At 50.5% G+C, this 26,931-nt stretch overlaps 1 protein-coding gene across 2 annotated transcripts in view; it reads right to left on the bottom strand.

Moving 5' to 3' along the window:
* Positions 1 to 26,931, bottom strand: part of MKLN1 (muskelin 1) — a 118,991-nt gene that overhangs the window by 22,455 nt on the left and 69,605 nt on the right. For both annotated transcript variants that reach the window (XM_077340349.1, XM_077340350.1), the window contains 3 exons: positions 19,647 to 19,759; positions 7,657 to 7,869; positions 3,282 to 3,503 (listed from right to left, as the gene is read on the bottom strand). In XM_077340349.1, the coding sequence (XP_077196464.1) occupies positions 3,282 to 3,503; positions 7,657 to 7,869; positions 19,647 to 19,759 (548 nt within the window). The remainder of the gene's footprint in view (positions 1 to 3,281; positions 3,504 to 7,656; positions 7,870 to 19,646; positions 19,760 to 26,931) is intronic.

Below are 26,931 nucleotides of genomic sequence, written 5' to 3'. Positions count from 1 at the left end.
CTCTTATGTTCTTATGGCCCTGCTGGTGGACCTCCTGAGGCCACCTGGCTATTGGCTAGAACGTGACACAGAGGGTAGGACTGGATGGGCCTTTGGCCTGATCCAACATGGCTTCTCTTATGTTCTTATGGCCCTGCTGGTGGACCTCCTGAGGCCACCTGGCTATTGGCTAGAACGTGACACAGAGGGCAGGACTGGATGGGCCATTGGCCTGATCCAACATGGCTTCTCTTATGTTCTTATGGCCCTGCTGGTGGACCTCCTGAGGCCACCTGGCTATTGGCTAGAACGTGACACAGAGGGTAGGACTGGATGGGCCTTTGGCCTGATCCAACATGGCTTCTCTCATGTTCTTATGGCCCTGCTGGTGGACCTCCTGAGGCCACCTGGCTATTGGCTAGAACGTGACACAGAGGGCAGGACTGGATGGGCCTTTGGCCTGATCCAACATGGCTTCTCTTATGTTCTTATGGCCCTGCTGGTGGACCTCCTGAGGGCACCTGGCTATTGGCTAGAACGTGACACAGAGGGCAGGACTGGATGGGCCATTGGCCTGATCCAACATGGCTTCTCTTATGTTCTTATGGCCCTGCTGGTGGACCTCCTGAGGGCACCTGGCTATTGGCTAGAACGTGACACAGAGGGTAGGACTGGATGGGCCTTTGGCCTGATCCAACATGGCTTCTCTTATGTTCTTATGGCCCTGCTGGTGGACCTCCTGAGGCCACCTGGCTATTGGCTAGAACGTGACACAGAGGGCAGGACTGGATGGGCCTTTGGCCTGATCCAACATGGCTTCTCTTATGTTCTTATGGCCCTGCTGGTGGACCTCCTGAGGGCACCTGGCTATTGGCTAGAACGTGACACAGAGGGCAGGACTGGATGGGCCATTGGCCTGATCCAACATGGCTTCTCTTATGTTCTTATGGCCCTGCTGGTGGACCTCCTGAGGGCACCTGGCTATTGGCTAGAACGTGACACAGAGGGCAGGACTGGATGGGCCATTGGCCTGATCCAACATGGCTTCTCTTATGTTCTTGTGGCCCTGCTGGTGGACCTCCTGAGGGCACCTGGCTATTGGCTAGAACGTGACACAGAGGGCAGGACTGGATGGGCCATTGGCCTGATCCAACATGGCTTCTCTTATGTTCTTGTGGCCCTGCTGGTGGACCTCCTGAGGGCACCTGGCTATTGGCTAGAACGTGACACAGAGGGCAGGACTGGATGGGCCATTGGCCTGATCCAACATGGCTTCTCTTATGTTCTTGTGGCCCTGCTGGTGGACCTCCTGAGGCCACCTGGCTATTGGCTAGAACGTGACACAGAGGGCAGGACTGGATGGGCCATTGGCCTGATCCAACATGGCTTCTCTTATGTTCTTGTGGCCCTGCTGGTGGACCTCCTGAGGGCACCTGGCTATTGGCTAGAACGTGACACAGAGGGCAGGACTGGATGGGCCATTGGCCTGATCCAACATGGCTTCTCTTATGTTCTTGTGGCCCTGCTGGTGGACCTCCTGAGGGCACCTGGCTATTGGCTAGAACGTGACACAGAGGGCAGGACTGGATGGGCCATTGGCCTGATCCAACATGGCTTCTCTTATGTTCTTGTGGCCCTGCTGGTGGACCTCCTGAGGGCACCTGGCTATTGGCTAGAACGTGACACAGAGGGCAGGACTGGATGGGCCATTGGCCTGATCCAACATGGCTTCTCTTATGTTCTTGTGGCCCTGCTGGTGGACCTCCTGAGGGCACCTGGCTATTGGCTAGAACGTGACACAGAGGGCAGGACTGGATGGGCCATTGGCCTGATCCAACATGGCTTCTCTTATGTTCTTGTGGCCCTGCTGGTGGACCTCCTGAGGCCACCTAGTTTTGGCCACTGGGTGACAGAGTATTGGACTAGAGCAGGGGTCTCCAACTTTTTTCAGGCCGGGGGCTGGGAGGGGCAGAGGGAGGCCCGGGGACTGGGGGGGGAGAGCAGAGCTGCCACTCCTGTACATTTGCGCCCGCGCCTCCCCCAGGGGTTGGGGAACATGGAACTAGAGTATCAGCTTCACCTCCCTCACAGGGTGTCCATTATGGGGTGAGGAAGGGAAGGTGATTTTAAGACTTTGAGAGACCTCTAGAAATAGTGAAAAGTGGGGTATAAAAAACAACTACTATTATTATTATTATTATTATTATTATTATTATTATTATTATTATTATTATTATTATTATATTTCATTTACAGCATTTTTTGCCACCTTTCCACCTACCCAGGGCTCACAAGGCAGTGATTATAGAAAACATCAAAACCTTTCAACTAAAACACATAAATAAACAGCACTTGAAGGAGAGATTGCAGGGAATATTTCTGAATGCATCCCCTACAGCAGTGGCCTCAACCTCCCTAATGTCACGACCCTTTAATCCAGTTCCTCCTGTTCTGGTGACCCCCAAACATAAAATGATGCAAGGGTTCTTTCACAGAAATGAAACCAAAACTGACCAATGCCGTGAAGATCCATTGTTCATGATAGTATATAAATTGTTTTTTCCCTGGGGTTTCTCGGTTCAGTTCTGCCTCTTGTCCCACTATGCTGATCTCGCTCTTTTCCACTGCTCCAGACAGATGAACACTCTATCTCAATCTACCCCGCAAGGCTGTTGTGTGGATGGTGCACACACACCCCCCCCCGGCGAAGCGGCTTGTCCTGCTGCGACCCCTCTGAAAGGGTCGTTCGACCCCCAGGTTGAGAACCACTGCCCTACAGTCTCTCTAAGTATATTCCTTTACTGAGAGCCAGTGTGGTGGTTAAAGGCTGCAGCCTCTAATCAGGAGAACCGGGTCTGATTCCCCACTCCTCCTCCATATTCAGCTAGCTCGGTGACCTTGGCCAAGTCACAGTTCTCTTAGAGCTGTTCTTGCAGAGCAGTTCTCTCAGAGCTTTCTCAGCCTCACCTATCTCACAGGGTGACTGCTATGGGGATGGGAAAGGGAAGGCAATTGTCAGCTGCCCAGAGACTCCTTTGGCAGCGAAAAGCAGGGTATACAACTTTTCTTCTTCATTTACATTCAAAACCTGTTTTCATTCTGCTTCTGCATCGCAATACATTTAGATACCATTTTTAAAACGTTTCTCAATTCTTATAAGTGTCTCCTGCTTGCATAATACCCATTCTCCTGTCTACTCTTGAGGCTTTTAACATTCTGCCTGGGCTCTTCAACGCCGCCCACCTCAATGAATGCGCAAGATAAAGCCGGGCATAAAATGAATCCTCGGGACTGGTTCTTACCGAATGGAACAGCATGCAGTGCCCTATCCGGGATTGGATGTCCTCGGGGCCGGCGTTGCACGAATCTTCCCGCAGGAGCTTCCACGTCCGGCATCGGCAGTCGAACGCAAACAGGCCGCTGAACTGGGGCTCGCTGGCTCGCCCGTCGTCCACGCTGCCGTTGCACGTCAGAATCCGCCCGCCAAAGGTGTAGATCATGTGCTTTTCGGAGTCCATGCACATCTGCAATAAAAGGAGGTCGGCTTAGGCCTCGCACAGGAACAAGGCTCGGAAACCCAAGGGCCAAACTGCGCGTCTGCGAATCTTTGAAGCGGACCATTGACGGAGAGACGGAGAGATCTGTGAGGGTCTGCAGATTGTTAACAAAACACATCTTGACTTGGCGCAAACATCCATCTAACGGGTAACCCAAGTCGGAGGAAGGGTGCTTGCACTCGAAAGCTCACGCCTTGAATAAATCTTTGTTGGTCTTAACGGTGCCCCTGGAATCTTATTGTACCAAGCCAACCAGTTCAATACATTCCCCAGACTGAAAAACAGACACTAAAGCAGGCTTTTATCAAGTGTCCCCACACCCTCCCCCTTAGTCCCAAATCCTGCTGGGAAATGAGTAACATGTAACATGATAGACATAACATTTTACTGTGAAATTAAACACTGGCTTCAGAGACACAGGATCAAGGAGACCAGGTGGTCCCTGGAACAACCTCACTGAGATGGATGGGGACTGGGATCAAAGCGGAAGCACATAGGGCTGGGTTCTGCTGGAGGAGATGAGGGCAGTAACCAAAAGGAGATAACCATCAAAGCATGCAAATAAACAAACAGAAAATCATAAGAAAAGGCACTTCTGATGGGTATGTAGCAGAGAGCATGCACATTTGAGTGGGGTGGATTCAAGTGGGTAAGCCGTATTGGTCTGAAGCAGCACAACAAAACAAAATCGGAGTCCAGGGGCACCTTTAAGACCAACCAAGATTTATTCAAGGCGTGAGCTTTCGAGTGCAAGCAAGTCTGAGGAAGAGTGCTTGCACTCGAAAGCTCACGCCTTGAATAAATTTTGATTGGTCTTAAAGGTGCCCCTGGATTCTGATTTTGTTGAGTGGGGTGTAACAGATTCACATCCTTATTACGGTCCTAGACCAGCATAGGCAAAATTAATAAACCATCAGAAAACAGGGGACAGACAGCAAAAAGCAGAAAACAGCTAAAGCACAAATTTACTACCCTTAGACCGGGGGTCATCAACCCCCGGTCCGTGGCCTGGTGCCAGGCCGTGAAGGCCATGGTACCGGGCCACGGGCAGCCGTGCTTGCCTCCCCCCGCCCACAGTGAGAAGGAAGGGAAGAGGCAGGCACAGCCGCCGGCACACTGGCGACGCAAACATGCATGCGTGCAGTTGCCGCGCATGTGCGTTAGCACCCCTGGTGGTGAAAACGCGTATGCGTGGCAACTGCGTGCATGCGTGTTAGCGCCCCCTGGTGGCGGAAACGCGCACGTGCGGCAACTGCGCATGCGTGTTTGTGCAGCACCCGGGCCGTCGGCTCTCCCCTCACCCTAGAGGGGTGAGCCGCTTCTATAGAAATGCAAGAAATAAAGTAAAATGATTGCAATGTGGCCAACTCAGAACCAAATGTTTTTGTACCGAGTCTCCTGCCAGATCTAGACAGCTTACTCTGATAAAGGGTATAACTATACAGATTAATTCTGGAACATTGGTAGAAACACAACGGGGACAACCGAAGTCTGTACAACTTTACATGAAGCCGTTATTCAATTCTGTTTCTATCTCACTTTTCTCCCTGATGGGGACCCAAAGCAGATCATCCCTTTGCTCCCCTTTGCTCCATTTTCTCCTCAAAGCAACCCTGTGAGGTAGGCCAGGCTGCGTGTGCGCGACTGGCTCAAGGTCACCCGGCAAGCTTTTGGGGCGGAGTGGTGATCTGAACCCGGGTCTTCCAGATCCGAGTCTGACACCTCAGTTGCTGCTGCTACACTATGCCAGTTCTCTCTTTAACGGCTGGCTGAAGCAGAGAGGTTTCCCATGGCTTCACAAAGGCCTAGAGAAGCCCAAAGAAATGTGCGGAGTGTCACTTTCTCCGATTAAAGATAATGTCGTGCGTTCGGGCTTATTCCCATGGAGATGATAAACCCTCTGGTCTTGGCTGAATTATTTCAAGCAGCAGATATGGGCTCACATGGACGGATGCGCCTTCGACCAACACGATCCTTGCAGGCAGAAAACAGGCACATTCAAAAGAAGGTTCCCGCTATAATTCTTCTTATGGGCTTTCTTTCTACGGATGAGGAATAAGAATCATAGAATCATAGAGTTGGAAGGGGCCATGCAGGCCATCTAGTTCAACCCCCTGCTCAACGCAGGATCAGCCCAAAGCATCCTAAAGCAGGGGTAGTCAACCTGTGGTCCTCCAGATGTCCATGGACTACAATTCCCATGAGCAAATGCTGGCAGGGACTCATGGGAATTGTAGTCCACAGACATCTGTCAGACTACAGGTTGACTACCCCTGTCCTAAAGCATCCAAGAAAAGTGTGTATCCAGCCTTTGCTTGAAGACTGCCAATGAGGGGGAGCTCACCACCTCCTTAGGCAGCCTATTCCACTGCAGTCACCCACCTCCCCTCTTGATTTCTGAAGTGGCCAGTGCAGAAATGGGCTTACGACCTATATTAGAACAAGGTTCTGAGTCCAGTGGCTCCTTTGAGATCAACACAGTTTAATTCTGGATATACACAGGCTTTTCTCAACTTTTTTTACAACTGAGAAGCCCATGAAAATTCCTCCAGGCTTTGAGAAACCCCAGAATATGGTTGGGCGGCTAAGCTGTATACATACCCACCTGGGGTCCCTTCCCTTCCCACCCCCTCCAGGCCCATCGTTAGCCATTTTGAGAGGAGAGAGTGGGTCAACGTGACCATATATGGTCCTCACCCGATAAAGGTTTAACAAATTTTTAAAAATATGTTTAAAATTAACTAGCGATAGGGATGCGAGTGTCCTGCATAGTGGAGGAGGTTGGACTAGATGACCCAGGAGGTCCCTTTCCAACTCTATTATTCTATGATTCAACGATTCTATGATTTTATAATTCTCACCCATTTGGGAAACCCTTCCAGGCCATCAAGAATCCTCAGGGTTTCATAAAACCCTGGTTGAGAAAGCCTGTATACTCTGTGAATACACAGTTCTAAAGACGCTCCCTCTAGTGGTAAATTCAATATTACATTGCTGAATGCCCAGCACGGAAACCCACCTGTGGTGTAATATCGAATTGATCTCTAGGGGGAGCAAGACATGTGCAGAACAGGAAGAAAACCTGAAGCAATGATAACACGCAAGCAACGATCATTTGTATGCAAAAGAGCCCAGACTGGCAGAGGTCAACAGGCCAGCTCGACGGCTGAAGGGGGAATTTGCATGTCTCACTTTGCCTCTTTTGACAGAAACCAGTGTGGTGCGGCACTTACAGTGTGGAACTAAGATCTGGGAGACCTTCTTAGAAATCCCTACTCTGCCATAAACATTAGCTTGGTGACCTTGGGCAATCACACACTTTCAAATTAACCTACCCCGCAGGGCTGTAGTGAGGATACAATGGATGAGAGGAGAAACATCTAAGCCGCCTGCTCGATAGCAGTGTCTGTTTGATTCTAGTTTCTTATCAAGACTCATTTTCACGCACATGCAAATGACCCTTGCTGAACGGGGGGGATTGGGCTATTTATTTATTATCCACTATCTTGATATTAAGAGCCTCTTGTGACACAGAGTGGTAAGGCAGCGACATGCTGTCTGAAGCTGTCTGCCCATGAGGCTGGGAGTTCGATCCCAGCAGCCGGCTCAAGGTTGACTCAGCCTTCCATCCTTCCGAGGTCGGTAAAATGAGTACCCAGCTTGCTGCTGGGGGGTAAACGGTAATGACTGGGGAAGGCACTGGCAAACCACCCCGTATTGAGTCTGCCATGAAAACGCTAGAGGGCGTTAGCCCAAGGGACAGACATGACCCGGTGCTTGCACAGGTGATACCTTTACCTTTTTACCATTTTTATCTTGATATTGTGTTTTAACTATGTTTTAATGGGTTTTTATGGGATTTTACTGTATTTATGGATTTTTGTAAACCGCTGTGAGACATTTGAGAGCAGCGGTATATAAATAAAAATAAATAAATAAATGATCTGTGTTTAACAAGCAACGACAATGTCCATCCTGAAGAAGGATGACTGAAATTCAAAGAGGCAGTGCAAGGTCAGAGCTGAGCAACCACCTCAGTTTCGCTGCTGCTGATGAAATGACCAAGCCTCCTCCTCCGTTCCTTTGGCCAAGGCTCCGATTACGCGCACCATGTACTGACCTGATGGTCAAAGACCAGCTTGGGGCCTCCGTCCGCCGCGGTGTCTTCGCTGAGCAGCATCCACGTGTTCGTGTCGATGTCGTAGCGGTAGAAGTCGCTCTTCAGGGACTTGCTGTTCCTCACGGAGGAATCCAGGTACCGGCCCAGCGTGTAGATCTGTCTCCGCTGGATGTCGATGCACATCTTGTGGCAGGACCTGGCGCTGGGCCCATTCTGCGTTGGGAGAGGAAGGGAAGAGAAAGGTTGGAGGGCTTTGTAGCTGGTGGCCAAAGCAAAGCAGTGCCTGAAAAGAAATGATCAAAAGAGCATCACGGGAACCCCTGAATCTCCCTTGGTCCACCAAGGTCAATATTGTCTCCCCAGACTGGCAGCAGATCTCCAAGGTCCTAGTTCTTTCCCAGCATCTATTACTGCAGGGGTAGTCAAACTGCGGCCCTCCAGATGCCCATGGACTACAATTCCCAGGAGCCCTTGCCAGCATTCGCCAGCGAATGCTGGCAAGGGCTCCTGGGAATTGTAGTCCATGGACATCTGGAGGGCCGCAGTTTGACTACCCCTGTATTACTGTATCCTTTCAACTCGAGATGCCCGGGATTGAACCTGGGACCTTCTGCATGCCAGGTGAGGTGCTCTGCCACTGAGCCAAAGCCCCTTCCCTGAAATAAACTTGCACATCTAGCTGGCTTCTATTGAATCAGGCCCTTGGTCCGTCAAGATCAGCAGATGTCCAAGGTCTTAAGTCTTTGCCATCACCTCCTAACTGATCCTTTTAACTGGAGATCCTGTGGATTGAACTTGGGACCTTCTGCCTGAACACATATGAAGCTGCTTTATACTGAATCAGACCTTTGGTGCATCACAGTCAGTGTTGTCTGCTCAAACTGTCAGCAGTTCTCCAGGGTCTTTCACATCTACTGATCGTTTTAACGGGAGACGTCAGCCCCTTCCCTGAATGAAACTCTCCAAAGGCGCTGGCTTCGACTGACTCAGATATTTCATTTATCGAATTCAATATTGTCTATTCAGACTGGTAACAGCTCTCCAAGGTCTTGGGTATCTTCCATCAATCTGCCAGCTTTCTACAAACACATAGTGGAGACCAGGAAAGGAATTGGTGGGCGCCATGATGTTCCTTGGAGAACCCTGGTCTGGTTGTAATTCTGGGAGAGGTCCGAGCCCCATCCGGGGATTGCCAACCCTACATGAGAGCGCCCCTTATCTCCTAGAGCAATGGTGGCCAAACTGTGGCTCTCCAGATGTCCATGGACTACAATTCCCATGAGCCCCTGCTAGCAGGGGCTCATGGGAATTGTAGTCCATGGACATCTGGAGAGCCACAGTTTGGCCACCGTATTCACCCTTCCGGGCTCCACATTTGTATCTGGCTCCACTACGAATGCGGTCGAAAAGCCACAGTTGTGAACAGCGTAAAAGGGACGGCCAACTTCTTGCACCTTCTACGACCCTCCACTCCACCGTGCAGGAGCAAGTAAAACTACGCCTGCCAGATGTTAAAAAAAAAAAACCCAACAATATTCAGTCCTGTATGTGCACAAAGCCACCCTGGGGGGGAGGGACAGCGGGTTTGGCAGGGCATCAGCTCTGAGTCACGAAAGCCAGATACCATTTTAACAAACATGGAAAGATTCACTAGGAGCGGGAAGTCAAGTGTTGGAGATGAGTCACTGATTCGTCAGGCCTGCGCTGTTTTCTGACCTCCGCACCAAGAATCTACAGAACATTCAATCTTGCCTGCAATTGATCTGATAGCCTGTTACGAAACGGCTTTGCTTCTTGCTGCTTAGAACCCAAGCTGGCGATGGTGCGGCCATCTTGTCCGCCATCTGACAAGGTGTTCTAAAGAAACGTATCTAGTGTGGGACGTACGGGAAAGGAACGGTTTACAGCAACAGACGATGATAATCCCGACAGTTTCTCAGTGGAACAGGCTTCCTCAGGAGGTGGTGGGTTCTCCATCTTCGGAGATTTTTAAACAGAGGCTAGATAGCCATCTGACAGGGAAGCTGATTCTGTGAAGGTTCAAGGGGATGGCAGATAACAGTGGACGAGCGAGAGGGTTATGAGTGTCCTGCATTTTGCAGGGGGTTGGACTAGATGACCCAGGATGTCCCTTCCAACTCTATAATTCCATCTAAATTCCATCTAAACATCCGGAAGAAGTTCCTGACAGTCAGAGCGGTTTCTCAGTGGAACAGGCTTCCTGGGGCGGTGGTGGGTTCTCCATCTTTGGATATTTTTAAACAGAGGCTAGATAGCCATCTGACAGGGAGGCTGATTCTGAGAAGGCAAGGTCAGGGCTACAAGGCGTAGCAGGTTACAGTAGATGAGCAACTGGGATGTGAGTGTCCTGCATACAGCAGGGGGTTGGACTAGATGACCCATGAGGTCCCTTCCAACTCTATGATTCTATGATGTGTTTGATGATCATGATGCACCGGGAAGAAGCACTTTTCTCCCGCTTTCGGGCCAGCTGGCAGGGGCTCATGGTAACTGTAGTCCTTGGACATCTGGAGCGCCACCGCTTGGCCACCCCGGGGACAGATGAAACACTCTGCCTGAGGCCCCCATCACTATCCTACGTTGACTCTAAGAGAGATTCCTCTTAGCAGCTCTTTCTCATTGCCCTCAAATTTCATGTGCCACATTCAACCGGTTTGCCTCTTAGGTATCACAGCATTTTCGCTCTTGAGACGAGCGGTTTCATGTAAAAAACTCCACTTCTGGAAGCGCACGGGCAGAAGTGTAACCGTCCTTCTTAACGCCGTGTGACTCGGTCTTTAAGCCTGTGAGAGACACAGAAGTTTGGTCCGAATACTCATCATTTTCATAGAATCAAAGAATCATAGAGTTGGAAGGGGCCATACAGGCCATCTAGTCCCACCCCCTGCTCAACGCAGGATCAGCCCTAAGCATCCTAAAGCAAGAAAGAAAGCATTCGGCAGAAAGAATGACTAAATTGACTTTCGCAAGGAAAGCAGATGGCAGGTTATTATCAAGAGCAGAAACCTTCACATTTCCTCAAGTGTTAAAGAGCCTTGCTCGATAACAGATGTGGATTCCCTTTTTTCCGGAACAGCCTTAAGAAGATGGAAACCTCGTGCTAACATACAGAAGGGAAATGATGGTTTCAGAGGGTACCCATGTTGGTCTCCAACCGAACGGCTAGAATCAAATCCAGGAGCCTCTTGGAGACGGGGAAGAGGGTGAGCTTGAGAGTCAAAGCTCCCTTGTGTTTGACTAGACTCAGCTCTAGCTGATTTGCTAGGTATTTAATTATTTTAAAATGGATATTTTCATAATTTTAATATCCTTTCAGCCCACTACTGACAGTCAATGCATCTCACAGATAAACGGAACAAACATTTATATGTTGTTTTTTTTAATGACTCTTTTTGTTTAGATTTTTAGAATTTGTTGGTCATTGCTGGCCCCAAGGAAGCACGCCTGGCCTTAACTAGGGCCAGGGCCTTTTTGGTCCTGGCTCCCACCTGGTGGAATGAGCTCCCGGGTGAGCTGCGGACCCAGTGGGAGCTTCCGGCGTTCCGCAGGGCTTGCAAGATGGAGCTCTTCCGCCAGGTCTATGGTGGAGGCCGGCACAGCAAGGAAGACCTGTAGGGCCCCCCTTCCGGGATAGAGCATGCGAATGGAGGCGTGCAGGTTCCATCTGCGCAACTCTTCCCACACCCCCTCTATGAGAATTCTATTGGGGGACTGGTAGTGATTTGAGTTAGTTTTTTCCTGCCGTATCTCCTTTTTTCTTAATGTGATTAGTAGGGTCTGTGCTATGTTTTTATGCCTGGGGGTTTAATAGGGGTTTTATTGGGATTGCATGCAGGCTATTGTAACCCGCCACGAACCACCTAGGAGTAGTGGGTAATAAATTGAAGAAATAATAATGATGATGATGATAGATTTTTCTATTATTCATTTTCTATTATTCATTTTATTCATATGTTATTGTTCAAATGTTCTATGTAAACCACCAGGAAGGAAGGAAGGAAGGAAGGAAGGAAGGAAGGAAGGAAGGAAGGAAGGAAGGAAGGAAGGAAGGAAGGAAGGAAGGAAGGAAGGAGGGAGGGAGGGAGGGAGGGAGGGAGGGAGGATGAAGGGAAGGAAGGAAGGAAGGATGGATGGATGGAGGGATGGATGGATAGATGGATAGATATTGATCTTATACAAGAGAGCATCTCACACAGTATCTTCACTACTGAGGAAGACCCCTTGGGGTCGAAATGCGTTTGGTCTATTCTGTCATGTGCAGTTAGAGATGTGCTGGTTTTACTTTGTTTTCAATATATTATTGGCACATTATGTTTAATATTTGGAATGATTTTTTAATATTATTTTGCAGCTCAACTTTTGGGCTCCCAACTTCTATTCAGGTTGGGTTTCGGTTCCCTTTCTGGTTTTACCTTAAAGACTAACAAAATTTGTGGCAAAAGACACACTTCCGTGAGTCTCCGCTCGCTTCTTCAGCAGTGACTCCCGAAAGCTCCTCTCCCGGCCACAAATGTCACGCGTCCTTAAGGTGCAGCTGGACACTTGCTCCGTTCTACTGCTACCGACAGACTAATACGCTTGGCCATCTGGATCAGGGGTAGTCAAACTGCGGCCCTCCAGATGTCCATGGACTACAATTCCCACGAGCCCCTGCCAGCAATGCTGGCAGGGGCTCATCAGAATTGTAGTCCATGGACATCTGGAGGGCCGCAGTTTGACTACCCCTGATCTGGATTGACCACCACCCACAGGCTGTGAACATGACACCAGGACACCTTGGGGTAAAAAGAGCGTCTGGAAGCCAAAATCCTATTCTGAAAAGCATCTGGGAGACCGTCAAGAGTACATATGATAGAGTTAATGAAAGGCTGGTTTGGAAAATACCACAAACCAAAGGTCCCATCGCCTTTCTGGGGGAAGGTGCTTTCCACCTAAGCAACAGACGTCATATTTTGATCCTGGGCCTTCTACCGGGGAAGCCTGCCAACGCAAACAAAATGGGTCTAAGTTTCAGCCAAAGTCCTTTCTGTGGCTCTAACTTGGACAGGAAGGAACCAGATAAAAGCCAGACGGCTTCTAACTAGCCTAAACGGCCTGTTTATCTGCTCTGTTGTTGTTTTTTTAAGCCCCATGTTGTATGCCGGCTGTTCAGGGGGCGGGCGGGCGGGAGGAGCTGTGTTTTGGGTGAACTTAAGTTTCTTGGTCCAGAGGGAGGGCTTGAACGCACACTCCTGGGACAGGAAGAAGGATCGACGGCCATTCCAGGCGAGACTTTCTTGAGCTGGGTTGCCTGTATTACTCTGAAAAGGACCTCTTCAACAGAATGTTTGATCTGAGCTAATATCTTGGTCCAAACGGGAGCCGGTCTTGTAACACTGTGTCCTACAGGGAAGGCCAGTCCCCAAAGGTGTTGCCGGGGAATTCCTGCTCTGCCTTATCGAGTACGTGGGAAAAGGCCTTTTTAGTGGTAGCCCCACAATTATGGAACAGCCTCCCCAAGGAGGTGCCCGGCTCACTCTCTGTGGATCTTTAGGAGGCAGCTGAAAATGGTATATTCATGATGGGCTTGGACTCTTTCCTCTTCCTACCTCCAGTTTTAAATTATTGGTTTTAACAAGCGGTTCTTAAGTATTTTATCAATATCTATGTTGTAATCCATCATGCCCTGACCTGGATGGGCCAGGCTAGCTTGACCTTAGACCAGAAGGCAACTGCATCTAGAACAGCCTTTGCACCTATGAGAAACTCCTGAAACATTCTTAGACTTACAGAGTCTAAGAAATTAAGTCTAAGCATTCGGAAGAAGTTCCTGACAGTCAGAGTGGTTCCTCAGTGGAACAGGCTTCCTCGGGAGGTGGTGGGTTCTCCATCTTTGGAGATTTTTAAACAGAGGCTGGAGAGCCATCTGACGGAGAGGCTGATTCTGTGAAGGCCAGTCCAACCCCCTGCACTGTGCCGGACACTCACAACCCTATCACTCCTCCACTGTCACCTGCCACCCCCTTGAACCTTCACAGAATCATGAAAGTTCTTCCCCTGCCGTATATTTTGTTAGTCTCAAAGGTACTGCGGGACTCTTTGCTCTTTTCTGCTACTACAGACCAACTCATCTTGATCAGTTGTAATTCCAGAAGTTCTCCAGAAACCATCTGGAGGTTGGCAAGCCCATGCAACAGGGACAACGGTTAGGTCATTCCAGGGACTCCACGACACATCCCCTTGTTAGAAAACCAGAGTATAGAAGCGGCTATAACGGGATCCAGGTGGCTCTGAACACTGAATTAAAGGAGAAACGCATTCCGAATGCCCTCCTCCACCAACGCAGAGCGATGCCAGTGTCAAAGAAACCCAAAATACCTAAAATCTTTCTGCTTGCGTTTACTCATTTTCAAAATTCCACTCAGCTGGGGAGAGGATTTATTCCCAGCCCCTCTCTGAAGAGGACCATACTGCCTGTCTTCAAAACATTTCGGGAGAGGCATCTGGCAGCAGGATGCAGGCCTCCCCAAAAAAGTCCTCGAGGTTACGGGAGGAATTAAGCAGGCGGTTGCTATTTTCAGCAGCCACGTCTGGAACGATATGCCTAACCAGGGGCCAAAGTTCGTTTAGAAAAGGAAAACACGGTTAACATCCTCCTGATGAACGTCCCAGGCGCTGACAATGCTGCTTATTAACCCGTTCCAAGCTCTCTTAGCACGTTTCCGCAATTAGTGGGTGCAGAGGGAGGGGGGAGGACACATAATCTGCTAGTATATTTAGTTCTCGCCCTGACCTTGACAGCCTAGGCTAGCCCAATCTTAGCAGGTCTCCGAAGTTAAGCAGAGTTTTTTTGTTTATTGCTAGCCAAAAAGACCGTTGCAGCCAGGAATGGAACAGGCGCTAGAAGTAGGCACCTTGATGCGGCCACAGATGGCCAACCTTTGGGCCGTGCATGCGGCCGGTTATCCAAGAGGGTCCAAGGGCATCTGAGATAGCCCCCCCCCCTGTGCCCAGTGGGAGCCTCTGTGGGGACAGGGCAGCCATTTTGGGGCACAGGCGGGGTGAGCAGCGGCCAGGCCAGCATGTCTCAGGATCGTTCCCCTTGGCGGCCAGGCTGCATCTGCTGCTGAGTACCGTGCGGCCACCTTGTGAGGACAGGCGCTCTAGGGGCCGGCCCAATCAAGGCATGCCCAGCTTTGCTGGGCGCATCCTGATTGGCCCGCAGAGCGTGTCCGGCTGGAAATGGAATCCGGACACGCTCCACCCACCATGGTTCTGCACAAATATATGTAAGAGCCACTAAGTGTTAAGGATTTGATTTATAGGCTGCTCCTCCCTATGAATGAAGTTGTTGTTGTTGCTGTTAATGTTTTAGTAGTCTTGCATCTCAGGAGAGAGGAGCCCTGGTTCATGACACTGGCAAATTCTTAATCATTACCACAGGAGGTCCCTTCCAATTGAATGATTCTAAGATTCTGTGAAGTCTAGTAGCTCCTTGGAGAGCTTTTCGGGGTATTCATTCATTTTTCAGGGTATTCATGGCATGCATGTTATCTACCCAGGAGACCCTAGGGCTCTCTGGCAGCCAGACAAAAGAGACTTCAGAAGTAGTTTGCTATTGCTTGCCCTTGCATCATGACCCCTGTATTCCTTGGAAGCCGCTCTTTCGAGATCTAGCCAGGGGTGACCCTTCTTATCTTCAAGGTCTTATGAGATCGGCCTTGCCTGGACTATTGGGGGGATGAGCTTTCAACAGTCGAACCCCACTTTGTCAGATATCTGAAGAAGGGAGCCTTCAGTCTTGAAACTTCATCACCCCAAAATCTTGTTGGTCTTTTAAGAAGCCACTGGACTCCAACTTTGCTGTTTTCTTCTGCAGCCCAAGACAGCTCTGAAATCTCCTTTCTTTATGGCACCAATGGACTTTTGTCTCCTTAAGCCAGGGATTCCCAGCCAAGGTTCCAGGGAAAACTGGGGTTATGCAAGAGCTCCCCAGGGGTTACGTGGCCTTTCCCAGAAATTAGGACAGCCGCTGACATCACTAGACTTTGCGAGAGGCCACGTCCCTGTTGGATCTACAGACCTCGTCCCATTCTCCAGAATGGAAATAGTAAATAATTGATTGACTGGCTGGCTGGCTCCTGCATCTTCGGCACCCACTTCTCTGAACGGACGTGTCACCACTTCTGGAGTTCTCCTTAGCCTGAAAAAAATGTTTCAGGGGTTCCTGCAGGATCAAACGGTTGAATAACAGCTGTCTTAAGTTCGTCCCTGAATAATTCCGCCTTTCAGTTCTACATAACCAGAAGCTGCCGGGGCTCTCGGCATTAGCCAAGACGGGCATTCCCAGCAGGCTACACGGACATCCGTCCTTGCTGCGTCCTTAACTCACAAGCGATTGCACCGTGGAACAGATCCGATTGCCCTGGAGGCCACCCCACTCAAGTGTTCGGCCAGACGCTCTTCCAATTCCTTTATTCTCAGGGTTGGGCACCGGCAGAGCTAGATTGGAACGAGATTTCAGGGAAAATGAACATGTGTGAGGAGGAGCAATTAACTTCGGCTTAACCAGTGGGGGAGGGAGAGAGAAAGGATCGGGCCAAGCTATCCTCCCGATACGCTTGAACTATCCAGAAAAGTGGCCCGGTTAGATCTTGTGTAGCAACGTTAAACCGGGGGCCAGTAACATCTCACAGGCGAACAAAGTTTCTTCGGTATCAGATTTTGTGACTCTCACTCATGGAAGTTTACGCTGGAATGAGACTTCTCAACTGGACTCCTGAGTAATTCAGTCCTAAGTTTCCTATACATAGGTTGTTCTTGTTTTGTTTGACTTTTGAAACGGGGGCATCCACCCCAGCAGTTTTTCTCTGGCGTCAAAATGGTCTGGTCCCCGGGAAAGCTGTGCCGTGTCGTGTTCCTCTTGGAATACGCAAGCCCTGCAGTGTCAACAATCGAGCAGAATATAAAGGGTGTCCCGCAGGGGCCACAGAAGGGGATGTATATTGAGCATAGATAGGAGAGGAAGGAGGAAAGGTTGGGGGAGCTTGGTCTGTTTAGCCTGGAGAGGAGACGACTGAGAGGGGATCTGAGAACCATCTTCAAGTATTTAAAAGGCTGCCATGTGGAGGATGGAGCAGAGTTGTTCTCTCTTGCTCCTGAGGGACAGACCAGAACCAATGGGATGAAATTAATGCAAAAGAAATTCCATTTAAACCTCTAGAAGAAGTTCCTGGTAGCTAGAGAGGTTTCTCAGTGGAACAGGCTTTCTCGGGAGGTGGTAGGTTCTCCTTCGTTGGAAGTTTTGAAGCAGAAGTGGGATCTTGTGAAGATTCAAGGTGGTGGCAGGTTGCAGTGGATGAGCGATAGGGTTGTGAGTGTCCTGCACAGTGCAGGGGGTGAACGAGGTGACCCAAGAGACCCCTTCCAACTCTGTCATTCCATGATTCTATTCTAATTATGGGAACACCGTTTTATTTCGAGGGCATCGTCGTGTTCCTGCTATGGCTAACCTGCTTATGCAACGAACACTGCACACCTTCTCCACAATGAGCTCTCCCCAGCTCCCCCCACCTTGTTAAAAGAAGACTTGTTTTCCAGACCGTCTTTGTGGCTCCATACCGGTTCCAATTGGTCTCCTGCAGCCGTGGCCCGTCTCTTGGGTCCTTTAAGGCAGGGGTAGTCAACCTGTGGTCCTCCAGATGTCCATGGGCTACGATTCCCACGAGCCCCTGCCAGCCAACGCTGGCAGGGGCTCATGGGAATGGTAGCCCATGGACATCTGGAGGACCACAGGTTGACTACCCCTGCTTTACGGTAGTCCACTACGCTGTACGCATCATGTCGTCTGTCTGGGCATTCGAACGAACACGATGCAGTGCAATTTAGAAGGAAAAAACAACCCTAACCCCCTCCTCTTCTCGGAATCCCATTGGGCATTCTCAGCAACAGATTGTTCCTTTTAGTCGCTTGTTTACGAACACCTTTGCCCTCCTCCCCTCTCCTTCCCCGGGATTATTTATCCAGTTCCGGTGGTGACCTTTGCAGCTCGCCTCGGACTGGAGGCCCGACTGCCTGGGCCTCGAAGAGCATCGGCTGCTATTCCAAGTCCTTTTCCTCTTCACGTGCATGCGCAGGCCCACAATCCCGGCTGCCGGTGGACAGGAGAAGAGGAGGAAGGAGCGTGCGGAATTCGCTGCCACAGAAAGCCGTGGCGGCTGCAGGCACAGACAGCCTTGAGAGGGGACTGGATAAACAGAGAGAGAGGAAGCTCATGGGTGGCTACAAGCCACAAGGTTGGGATGGAGCTCTCTGTCCGGGGCTTTTATGCTCTGTCTGGGAGGTATTCTGGCTCTCCTGGAGGACCTCCTGGTGGCACCTGGGTTTTGGCCCCTGTGTGACACAGGGTGTTGGACTGGAGGGGCCATTGGCCTGATCCAACATGGCTTCTCTTACGTGAAGAAGACGAAGACGAAGAAGAAGGAGGAGGAGGAGGAGGAGGAGTTGGTTCTTACAGTCGCCTTCCCATTCCTCTCCCCACAACAGACACCCTGTGAGGTGGGTGAGGCTGAGAGAGCCCTGATATCACTGCCTGGTCAGAACAGTTTTCTCAGTGCCGTGGCGAGCCCAAGGTCACCCAGCTGGCTGCATGTGGGGGAGTGCAGAATCGAACCTGGCATGCCAGATTAGAAGTCCGCACTCCTAACCACTACACCAAACTGGCTCTCCCAGCCCCACCCCCTGCTTGTCCCCGATTCCAAAGCCTTCTGTTACCCACACCAACGGAGACAAGGGAACTGGGAGTGTCTGCTTTCCTTCGTGACTGGTTGGCTGTTGGCAGTGGCCAGCCACTGTGTGCAACTAGCTGCAGTCCCCTGCCAGATTGGAAAAGATCCAGCCGGAGAGAGACCGGTAGGCCTCCTTGCCTCCTGCTATCCAACTCTGATTGCTGCAATTTCCTCACTCCTTTGAAGACGAGGAACTTCTGGAATGACTGTTCACAACAACTCCTACACAGCTGCTGCCCTACCAAGGCATGCAGTCCTGCTGCCTAACTTCTGCAGACTTCATTTATGGAGAAGAAAAAGAGTTGGTTCTTATATGCCGCTTTTCTCTACCCAAAGGAGTCTCAAAGCATCTTACATTTGCCTTCCCTTCCTCTCCCCACAACAGACACCCTGTGGGGTAGGTGAGGCTGAGAAAGCCCTGATATCACTGCTCGATCAGAACAGTTTTATCAGTGCCGTGGCGAGCCCAAGGCCACCCTGCTGGCTGCATGTGGGGGAGCGGGGAATCAAACCCGGCATGCCAGATTAGAACTCCGCACTCCTAACCACAGCACCAAGCTGGCTCTCTTTGCCACCTTCACCTCATCCATCCTCCAACAGCCATTAGCTAAAAGGACACGATCAAAAGTTCCATGTTCCACCAGCTTCTGTTCCTTACCACCTAGGCTTGTGTCAGCTCACTGACAGCAGGTGGGCGGGGGAGACGGGGGGGGGGGACGACCAACCAGCCCCCTCCCACTTAAAAGTCCTTCTGCTTCCCAGGCCTTTTTCTCCCTCCCTCCCGGTCTCTTTTCGTTCAGGGCTCTCGGGCTTGTTTACGCGGAGACATTCCCCAGTAGCCTTCTGCCGGGCCGGCCGCCTCGCATTGGCTCCAAGGGCTTCATTAAACATTTTTTGTGTGTCATCCTGTCCTGCCAAGGCATCTTGTTTATTCCTCAGCAACAGAACAGCCAACTTTTACATCAGCTATTATGAAAGACCGAAAGCTCAAAAAAGAAAAGAAATAAAAGAGAGGTCATGACTTCACACGCTCTCAAAGCGAACACCGAAATGGGGGGGAAGGAGGGAAAAGGTTGATTTTGGACGCGGCGGGCTTGAAAATGCAGCAAGCAGCAAGTTGGAGAAACGCGTTATCCCGGGAACGGTGCGCCAGCTTCTGATGGTTGCGCCGCGCGACCGCCGGAAGGAGGACTAGAAACTTGCCTCTTTTTCGGTGTCCCGCGAGATGCACGTCCACTGGTTCTCCGTCACGCTGTAGGCCCAGAAATCTGCGAGGTCTTGGGTGCCGTCCCAGCCGCCGAACAAGTAAACTGTTTCTAATCAAAGTTGGAGAGAGGGAAAGAAAGACAAGTTTCAAGCATCCTGAAGCATGAGGTCTGCGTCACCAGGAGGGTGTTTTTAAGAGACGTAAACAGCCTTAAACGCACCACCTTATGAAATGAGACATTTTATCCCTTGCAAACTGTCAAGATCCAACCCAAGGACACCCGCTGGCCTCGGAGAAACAAAGGCCCCTGGTGAACCACACCCGCAACCCTTAAAGCGTAAGACATCAGGGCGTTGACGTCCAAATAAAAAGGATTTGGTCGGGGGTGAGGAGAGCCAAAGCACAGAGCAGTTCTGGTTAGGGACAAGACTCAGATCAAAGCAATGGATCCACATATGTTCGAGTCTCGCCTTCTTGCATTCCTGTGTGCTTGCGGCACATTAATTTATTATTTACTTCCTTTAGATTCCCCTGCTTGGGGACCTGTAGCCGCTTACATCATTCCCCTCAGCTCTATTGAATGTGGCAAGCAAACAAGAGGATAGAATCACAGAATAAGAGAGTTGGAAGGGACCTCCTGGGTCATCTAGTCCAACCCCCTGCACTATGCAGGACGTTCACAACCCTCTCGCTCATCCCCTGTAACCTGCCACCCTCTTGAACCCTCACAGAATCAGCCTCTCCATCAGATGAGCCTCTGTTTAAAAGTTTGCAAATATGGAGAATCCACCACCTTCCCCAGTCATTACCGTTTACCCCCCAGCAAGCTGGGTACTCATTTTACCAACCTCAGAAGGATGGAAGGCCGAGTCAACCTTTAGCCGGCTGCTGGGATTGAACTCCCAGCCTCATGGGCAAAGCTTTCAGACTGCATGTCTGCTACTTTACCACCCTGCGCCACAAGAGGCTCCATTCCATATGATAGGCATTAGCGATCAGCTTTCTTAAAAGACTTTTTATTTTAAGAGAGAGAGAGAGAGAGAGAGAGAGAGAGAGATCTGCTTATTGACCTCGGCTGCCCATGGCGGATGGCGCTGGTGGCGTTGCCGCCGGGAGGTTACCTCGGGTCGTTCCCTTTAATTACCCTTCCTTCCCTGGGCACATTCGGCCAATGTTCCTTCCAAAGAGCAAGTCCTTTTGTGCGCCTTAAGTTCTCACAAGCTCACAAAAACCCACACCGGCCACAAAGGGCCGATTGATAAGCGGAGGAAAAAACACTGAGGATCTGGCACACGCCTCACATCCTACCGAGCCTCGGACAAAACATCATGCCGTCCGGGGGAAGCGTTATTGACGGCAAAACCCTGAATTAATCTGGTGGTAATAAAATCCGCTGGCGTTTCAAGGGAGGGGGACCCACGGTGCTGTGAAGTGGAAGGTTTTAGAAGCGAGGGAGTAATGTACACAAAAGCAAGTCCGGAAACTACCGTCCGGGTCAAAGATAAAAGCTGTCATTTTTCCCCCCTCCCCATCTCCCACTGTAGAATGAGAAACATCTGAGTCACTTCTATGGGCTCCTTGGCTGATGGGGAAAGTTCCTTTTCCTACACAAATGCTATAAATAACGCATGTTATTTTGGGTCTGCAGTTGAACTTCTGCCGACACTGCTTTCGTATAAAGTGTTAGAGCGTCAGAAGAGCAGGGGGTTGGACTAGATGGCCAAGGAAGTCGCTTCCACCTCTATGATTCTATAATTCTATGATCCTAAGAACAACAAAAGAGCCCTGCTGAGTCAGACCATGGGGTTGATCTAGTTCAGCATCCCAAGAACATCAGTAGAGCCTTACTGGTTCAGAGTAGTGGACCATCTAGTCCAGTATTCTAAGAACAACAAAAGAGCCCTGCTGAGTCAGACCATGGGGTTGATCTAGTTCAGCATCACAAGAACATCAGTAGAGCCTTACTGGTTCAGAGTAGTGGACCATCTAGTCCAGTATTCTAAGAACAACAAAAGAGCCCTGCTGAGTCAGACCATGGGGTTGATCTAGTTCAGCATCCCAAGAACATCAGTAGAGCCTTACTGGTTCAGAGTAGTGGACCATCTAATCCAGTATTCTAAGAACAACAAAAGAGCCCTGCTGAGTCAGACCATGGGGTTGATCTAGTTCAGCATCCCAAGAACATCAGTAGAGCCTTACTGGATCAGAGTAGTGGACCATCTAGTCCAGTATTCTAAGAACAACAAAAGAGCCCTGCTGAGTCAGACCATGGGGTTGATCTAGTTCAGCATCCCAAGAACATCAGTAGAGCCTTACTGGATCAGAGTAGTGGACCATCTAGTCCAGTATTCTAAGAACAACAAAAGACCCCTGCTGGGTCAAGACCAGGGGTCCATCTAGTCCAGCATCCTAAGAACATCAGAAGAACCCTGCTGGGTCAGACCAGTGATCCATCTAGTCCAGCATCCTAAGAACATCAGAAGAGCCCTGCTGGATCAGACCAGGGGTCCATCTAGTCCAGCATCCTGAGAACATCAGAAGAGCCCTGCTGGATCAGACCAGTGGTTCATCTAGTCCAGCATCCTGAGAACATCATAAGAGCCCTGCTGGATCAGACCAGGGGTCCATCTAGTCCAGCATCCTGAGAACATCAGAAGAGCCCTGCTGGGTCAGACCAGGGGTTCATCTAGTCCAGCATCCTAAGAACATCAGAAGAGCCCTGCTGGGTCAGACCAGTGGTCCTTCTAGTCCAGCATCCTAGGAACATCAGAAGAGCCCTGCTGAGTCAGACCAGTGGTCCTTCTAGTCCAGCATACTAAGAACATCAGAAGAGCCCTGCTGGATCAGACCAGGGGTCCATATAGTCCAGCAACCTGTCTCACCTACTGCCCAACCCGTTTGACTGAGAACTGAATACTAAGCTATCTTCTGCTCTGGATCAAGTTCAATGCAGTTCCCTGGTGTGGCAGCCAAAACTATTTATTTATCTACTTTATTTATATCCCACCTTTCTGCCCTCACAAGGGCTACCAAGGTGGCTAACAAATTAAAATATGCAAAGTAGAAGAGGAATCGCTGAAAACATTTAAATCAACCAAACAACAACACCAAAACATTAAAACCAGAGAAAAAAAATACGAGGACATAAAAACAACTAAAACAATTAACACATTGAGCACGGAAGAGAGATCACTGAAGGAACATCAAACAAAATAAAAAGCCATCATCTGCTGGCGGAGAGAGATAATGGAGAGAAAATGGAGAGAGAGAAAATGGAGAGAAAATTTTCTCTCTCACAGGAGAGAGAAAATGAAATCGCTCAGAGTTCCAGAGCTTTGGTGCCATGACCAAAAAGACCCTTTCCCCAGTCGCTTTCTACCTGATCTCAGAAGGAAGGGGCACCCAAAGCAGGACCTCTGAAGATGACTGCAATGGTTGTGCAAGTTCATAAAGCAGTAGGTAGCCCTTCAGAGGTCTTTCACCCACTGCCTGGTCTTCTCTAACTGGAAAAGTCACAGGTTGAACATGGGACCTTCTGCATGCCAACCAGAGGCTCTGCCACTGAGCCACAGCCCCACTCTCCATGGCTCTCCAGGGTCTCAGGATGAGGTCTTTCCCATCACCCACTGCCTGGTCCTCTCTAACTGGAGATGCTGGGGATCAAACCTGGGACCTTCTGCATCCCAAGAAGATGCTCTACCACTGATCCGTAGTTCCTTCCCATTTAGAAGATGTTAATGGGATCTTCAAAACTCTACCCGCCCCTCTTCTAGGCCATGCACCCTTTTTATCATAGGGGCTCAAAAAAAACAACAACATTGAATGCTAGATTAGTCTCTTGTTGGCCTGCTTAAGTCCCTGGCCCCACAATGCTACGGTCAAACAAGATCAGCCTTGCCAAATTTAGTCTCTTGGTCTTCTTTACCCGGAAACACGCACCGCTCCCAAACCAGCATCTTCAAACTCCCATTTTCCCAGCTCTTTTCAGGCCTTGAGCACCTACCTGGCTTTCTACCCGTCTCCCAAGACTCAGGTCGCAGCCCTGAGCACTGCTATACCCTGACTTTCTCTGCTCACTGCCTGGCTCCCTTTCTGACCTCACTCTGGCATCACAAAGGGCAGCCTCTCTCTGTGTGACCCAAGCCTTAGGAGGGGGAGGGGGAGGAGGAGGAGGAGCCCCCCCCCCACATCTCCATTGGCAGACGAACCCAGCAGAGCCACCTTCAGTATCTGTATCTGTGTGTGGATCCATTGGCAACTCTTGTTGTGTAGTTAGCTAAAACTTAGTCCCAATTTGGGTACAAACGAAGAAGAGCCCTGCTAGATCAGACCAGAGGTCCATCTAGTCTAACCTCCTGTATCCCACACTGGCCAACCAGTTCCTCCAAAGGGCCACCAACAGAGCAGAGAGGCTGAGGCCTTCATAAGAACACCAGAAGAGCCCTGCTATATCAGACCAGAGGTCCATCTAGTCCAGCCTCCTGTCTCCCACACTGGTCAACCAGTTCCTCCAGAGGGCCACCAAGAGGGCAGAGAGGCTGAGGCCTTCATAAGAACACCAGAAGAGCCCTGCTATATCAGACCAGAGGTCCATCTAGTCCAGCCTCCTGTCTCCCACACTGGTCAACCAGTTCCTCCAGAGGGCCACCAAGAGGGCAGAGAGGCTGAGGCCTTCATAAGAACATCAGAAGAGCCCTGCTAGATCAGACCAGAGGTCCATCTAGTCCAGCATCCCATCTCCCACACTGGCCAACCAGTTCCTCCAGAGGGCCACCAACAGGGCAGAGAGGCTGAGGCCTTCATAAGAACATCAGAAGAGCCCTGCTGGATCAGACCAGTGAGGGTCCATCCAGTCCAGCCTCCTGTCCCACACAGTGGCCAGACAGTTTCTTCTAGAGGGCCAATAACAGGGTACAGAAGTTGAGGCCCTCCTCTGATGTTGCCTCCTGGCACCGGGATTCGGAGATTTAGTGCCTCTGCATCTGGAGGTTCTATTCAGTTATGATGGCTAGTAAGCCCTGACAACCCTCCCCTCCACAAATATATCTAACCCCCTTTTCAAACTGCCTCTGAGCCCTCAGTACATGCTCTAGCAGGGAATTCCACGTTTTAATAACTTGAGAACGTTTTCAGTGCCAAGGGCAATAATTCGCTTGCTGGATCACAGCATTTCCACCCCGGAGCTGCAAAGGTCAGACAGCTGAGATCACAGACCGACAGAAAGCACTGGCTTTGCAGACAGAAGGCCCCGAGTTCAATCCCCGGGACCTCCAGTTAAAGAGACAAGCTAGCACATTATGGCCAAATTCTCTCAAGACCTTGGAGAGCTGCTACCAGTCAGAGCAGACAATGCTGACGTAGTTAGAACAAGCAAAAGGCAGCATCGGTTTGAGAGATTTGCAATTTTAAAAAAAGGTAAAACACCGTACTGCACCCCACCCCAAAACGACAAAATCCTATTAAGAGCTTGGCTGTTTTCTGAGATTTCAACAGATGTTTTCAAGCTCAGCTGTCAACATTTTCCTTTAAAAGGGAGAGAGAGACAGAGAGAGAGAGAGACATAGAGAGAGAGAGACAGAGAGAGAGGAAATTTGAAATTTGTCATGGAAAGAAGCAAAGACAATTAGCCTGGCCGCCGATGACGAACGCACGTTCCCGTATTGCTAATTACGGCAGTGTTAATTGGTCGCCCGTTTATCCTTTGACGGGAGACGCCACCGATAGCGCAGGGGGCATTGGAATTATGGGCAGCCCATTGGCCACTCAAAGAGAGGCTCGTCACAAGCTGTAAGGCAATTTTTAAAACTGGACGCTCACCCCCCCCCACCCCCTGCACAATCGACTGGTGGCACGGACCACTCCAAGGTGCCCGGCTGCCAAACTGAAAGCTGAGTCATCCCCCGTGTAAACCAAATGGTTATTAATAGCACTGTGATACCTGAATACTTGTTCTTGATAGCTTGGGGGGCTCCCTGGGCCTCGGCCTGCAGGGGCTGCTGGTTTGCGATGTAGCAACGGGAAGGGAGGCATGTTGTGGTGGCCTACGCCCTGGGTTTTGATGGGATGTTAGAGGCTTGGCTCCAAGCTCTACAACCAGAGTGGGAAGGGGTCATCCAGGTCATCTAGTCCAGCCCCCTGCTCAGTGCAGGGTCAGCCTCAAGCATCCAGGAGAAGGATCTGTCCAGCCGCTGCTTGAAGACTGCCAGTGAGGGGGAGCTCCCCACCTTAGGCAGCCCATTCCACTGCTGAATTAGACTCCTAGAATCCTAGAGTGGGAAGGGGCCATCCAGGCCATCTAGTCCAGCCCCCTGCTCAGTGCAGGATCAGCCTGAAGCATCCAGGAGAAGGATCTGTCCAGCCGCTGCTTGGAGACCGCCAGTGAGGGGGAGCTCCCCACCTCCTTAGGCAGCCCATTCCACTGCTGAACTACTGTGGAAAAAAAAATCCTGGTATCCAGCCAGTATTGTTCTTTCTAAATGTAATTTAACGTCATTCCTGCGGGTCATCTCCTCTGCTGCCAGCAGGAACTGCTCCTGGCCCTCCTCTAAGCGAAACCTTTCAACTACTCAAAGACAGTGATCCTGTTCCCTCTTAGCCTTCTCTTCTCTTCTCTGGGCTGAACATCCCCACGTCGCTCAGCCTTTCCTCCCAGGGTTTGGCCCCCAGGCCCCGGATCCACTTCGTCGCTCTCCTCTGCACTCTCTCCCTTTGGTTCCCCCCCCCCTTTGCAAGTGAGGCCTCCAGAACTTGCACCCAGGACTCCAGGTGGGGTCTGACCAATGCGGTATACGGGGGGACTACGACCTCTTTTGATTTTGATGTGATGCCGCTGCTGATACAGCCCAAGACTGCATTTGCCTTCTGCACCACTGCATCCCACGGTCTGCTCATATTTCGCTTACGGTCCTCAAGGACCCCAAGATCTAAGTGCTGTGCGGATTCCGGCTTAAATAGAAGGGCTCCCCTCTGCTGATTATTAACTGCTGTGAGGAGTTTCCGTTCCGGGAGATTCCACCCTGGGGGACGATTCAGCCCTCCCGGGTTCTTTTTCCTTTTAACAGATGAAACACACATTCACGGGTGGGTTTTAATGGGCGGCAGGGCTGCCGTGTCAGTGGGCGTCTGCTAGGAAGGGTGGCTTTTCCCACACGTAGGTTATCCACTGGGCTTTCCAGCCTGGCTCAAATCGTGCTGCAGCTCTCGACTGGCAGGGCCTGTGGAACCTAGATAGCTCCGTCAGGGCCCTTAGCTCTTCCGGTGGCTCGTTCCACCAGGTTTGGG

Source organism: Paroedura picta, chromosome 5 (assembly GCF_049243985.1).
Source record: "Paroedura picta isolate Pp20150507F chromosome 5, Ppicta_v3.0, whole genome shotgun sequence".
Taxonomy (NCBI): Eukaryota; Metazoa; Chordata; class Lepidosauria; order Squamata; family Gekkonidae; genus Paroedura; species Paroedura picta.
The sequence above is the reverse complement of the archived record's forward strand: the minus strand, read 5'-3'. Positions and strand labels throughout refer to the sequence as shown.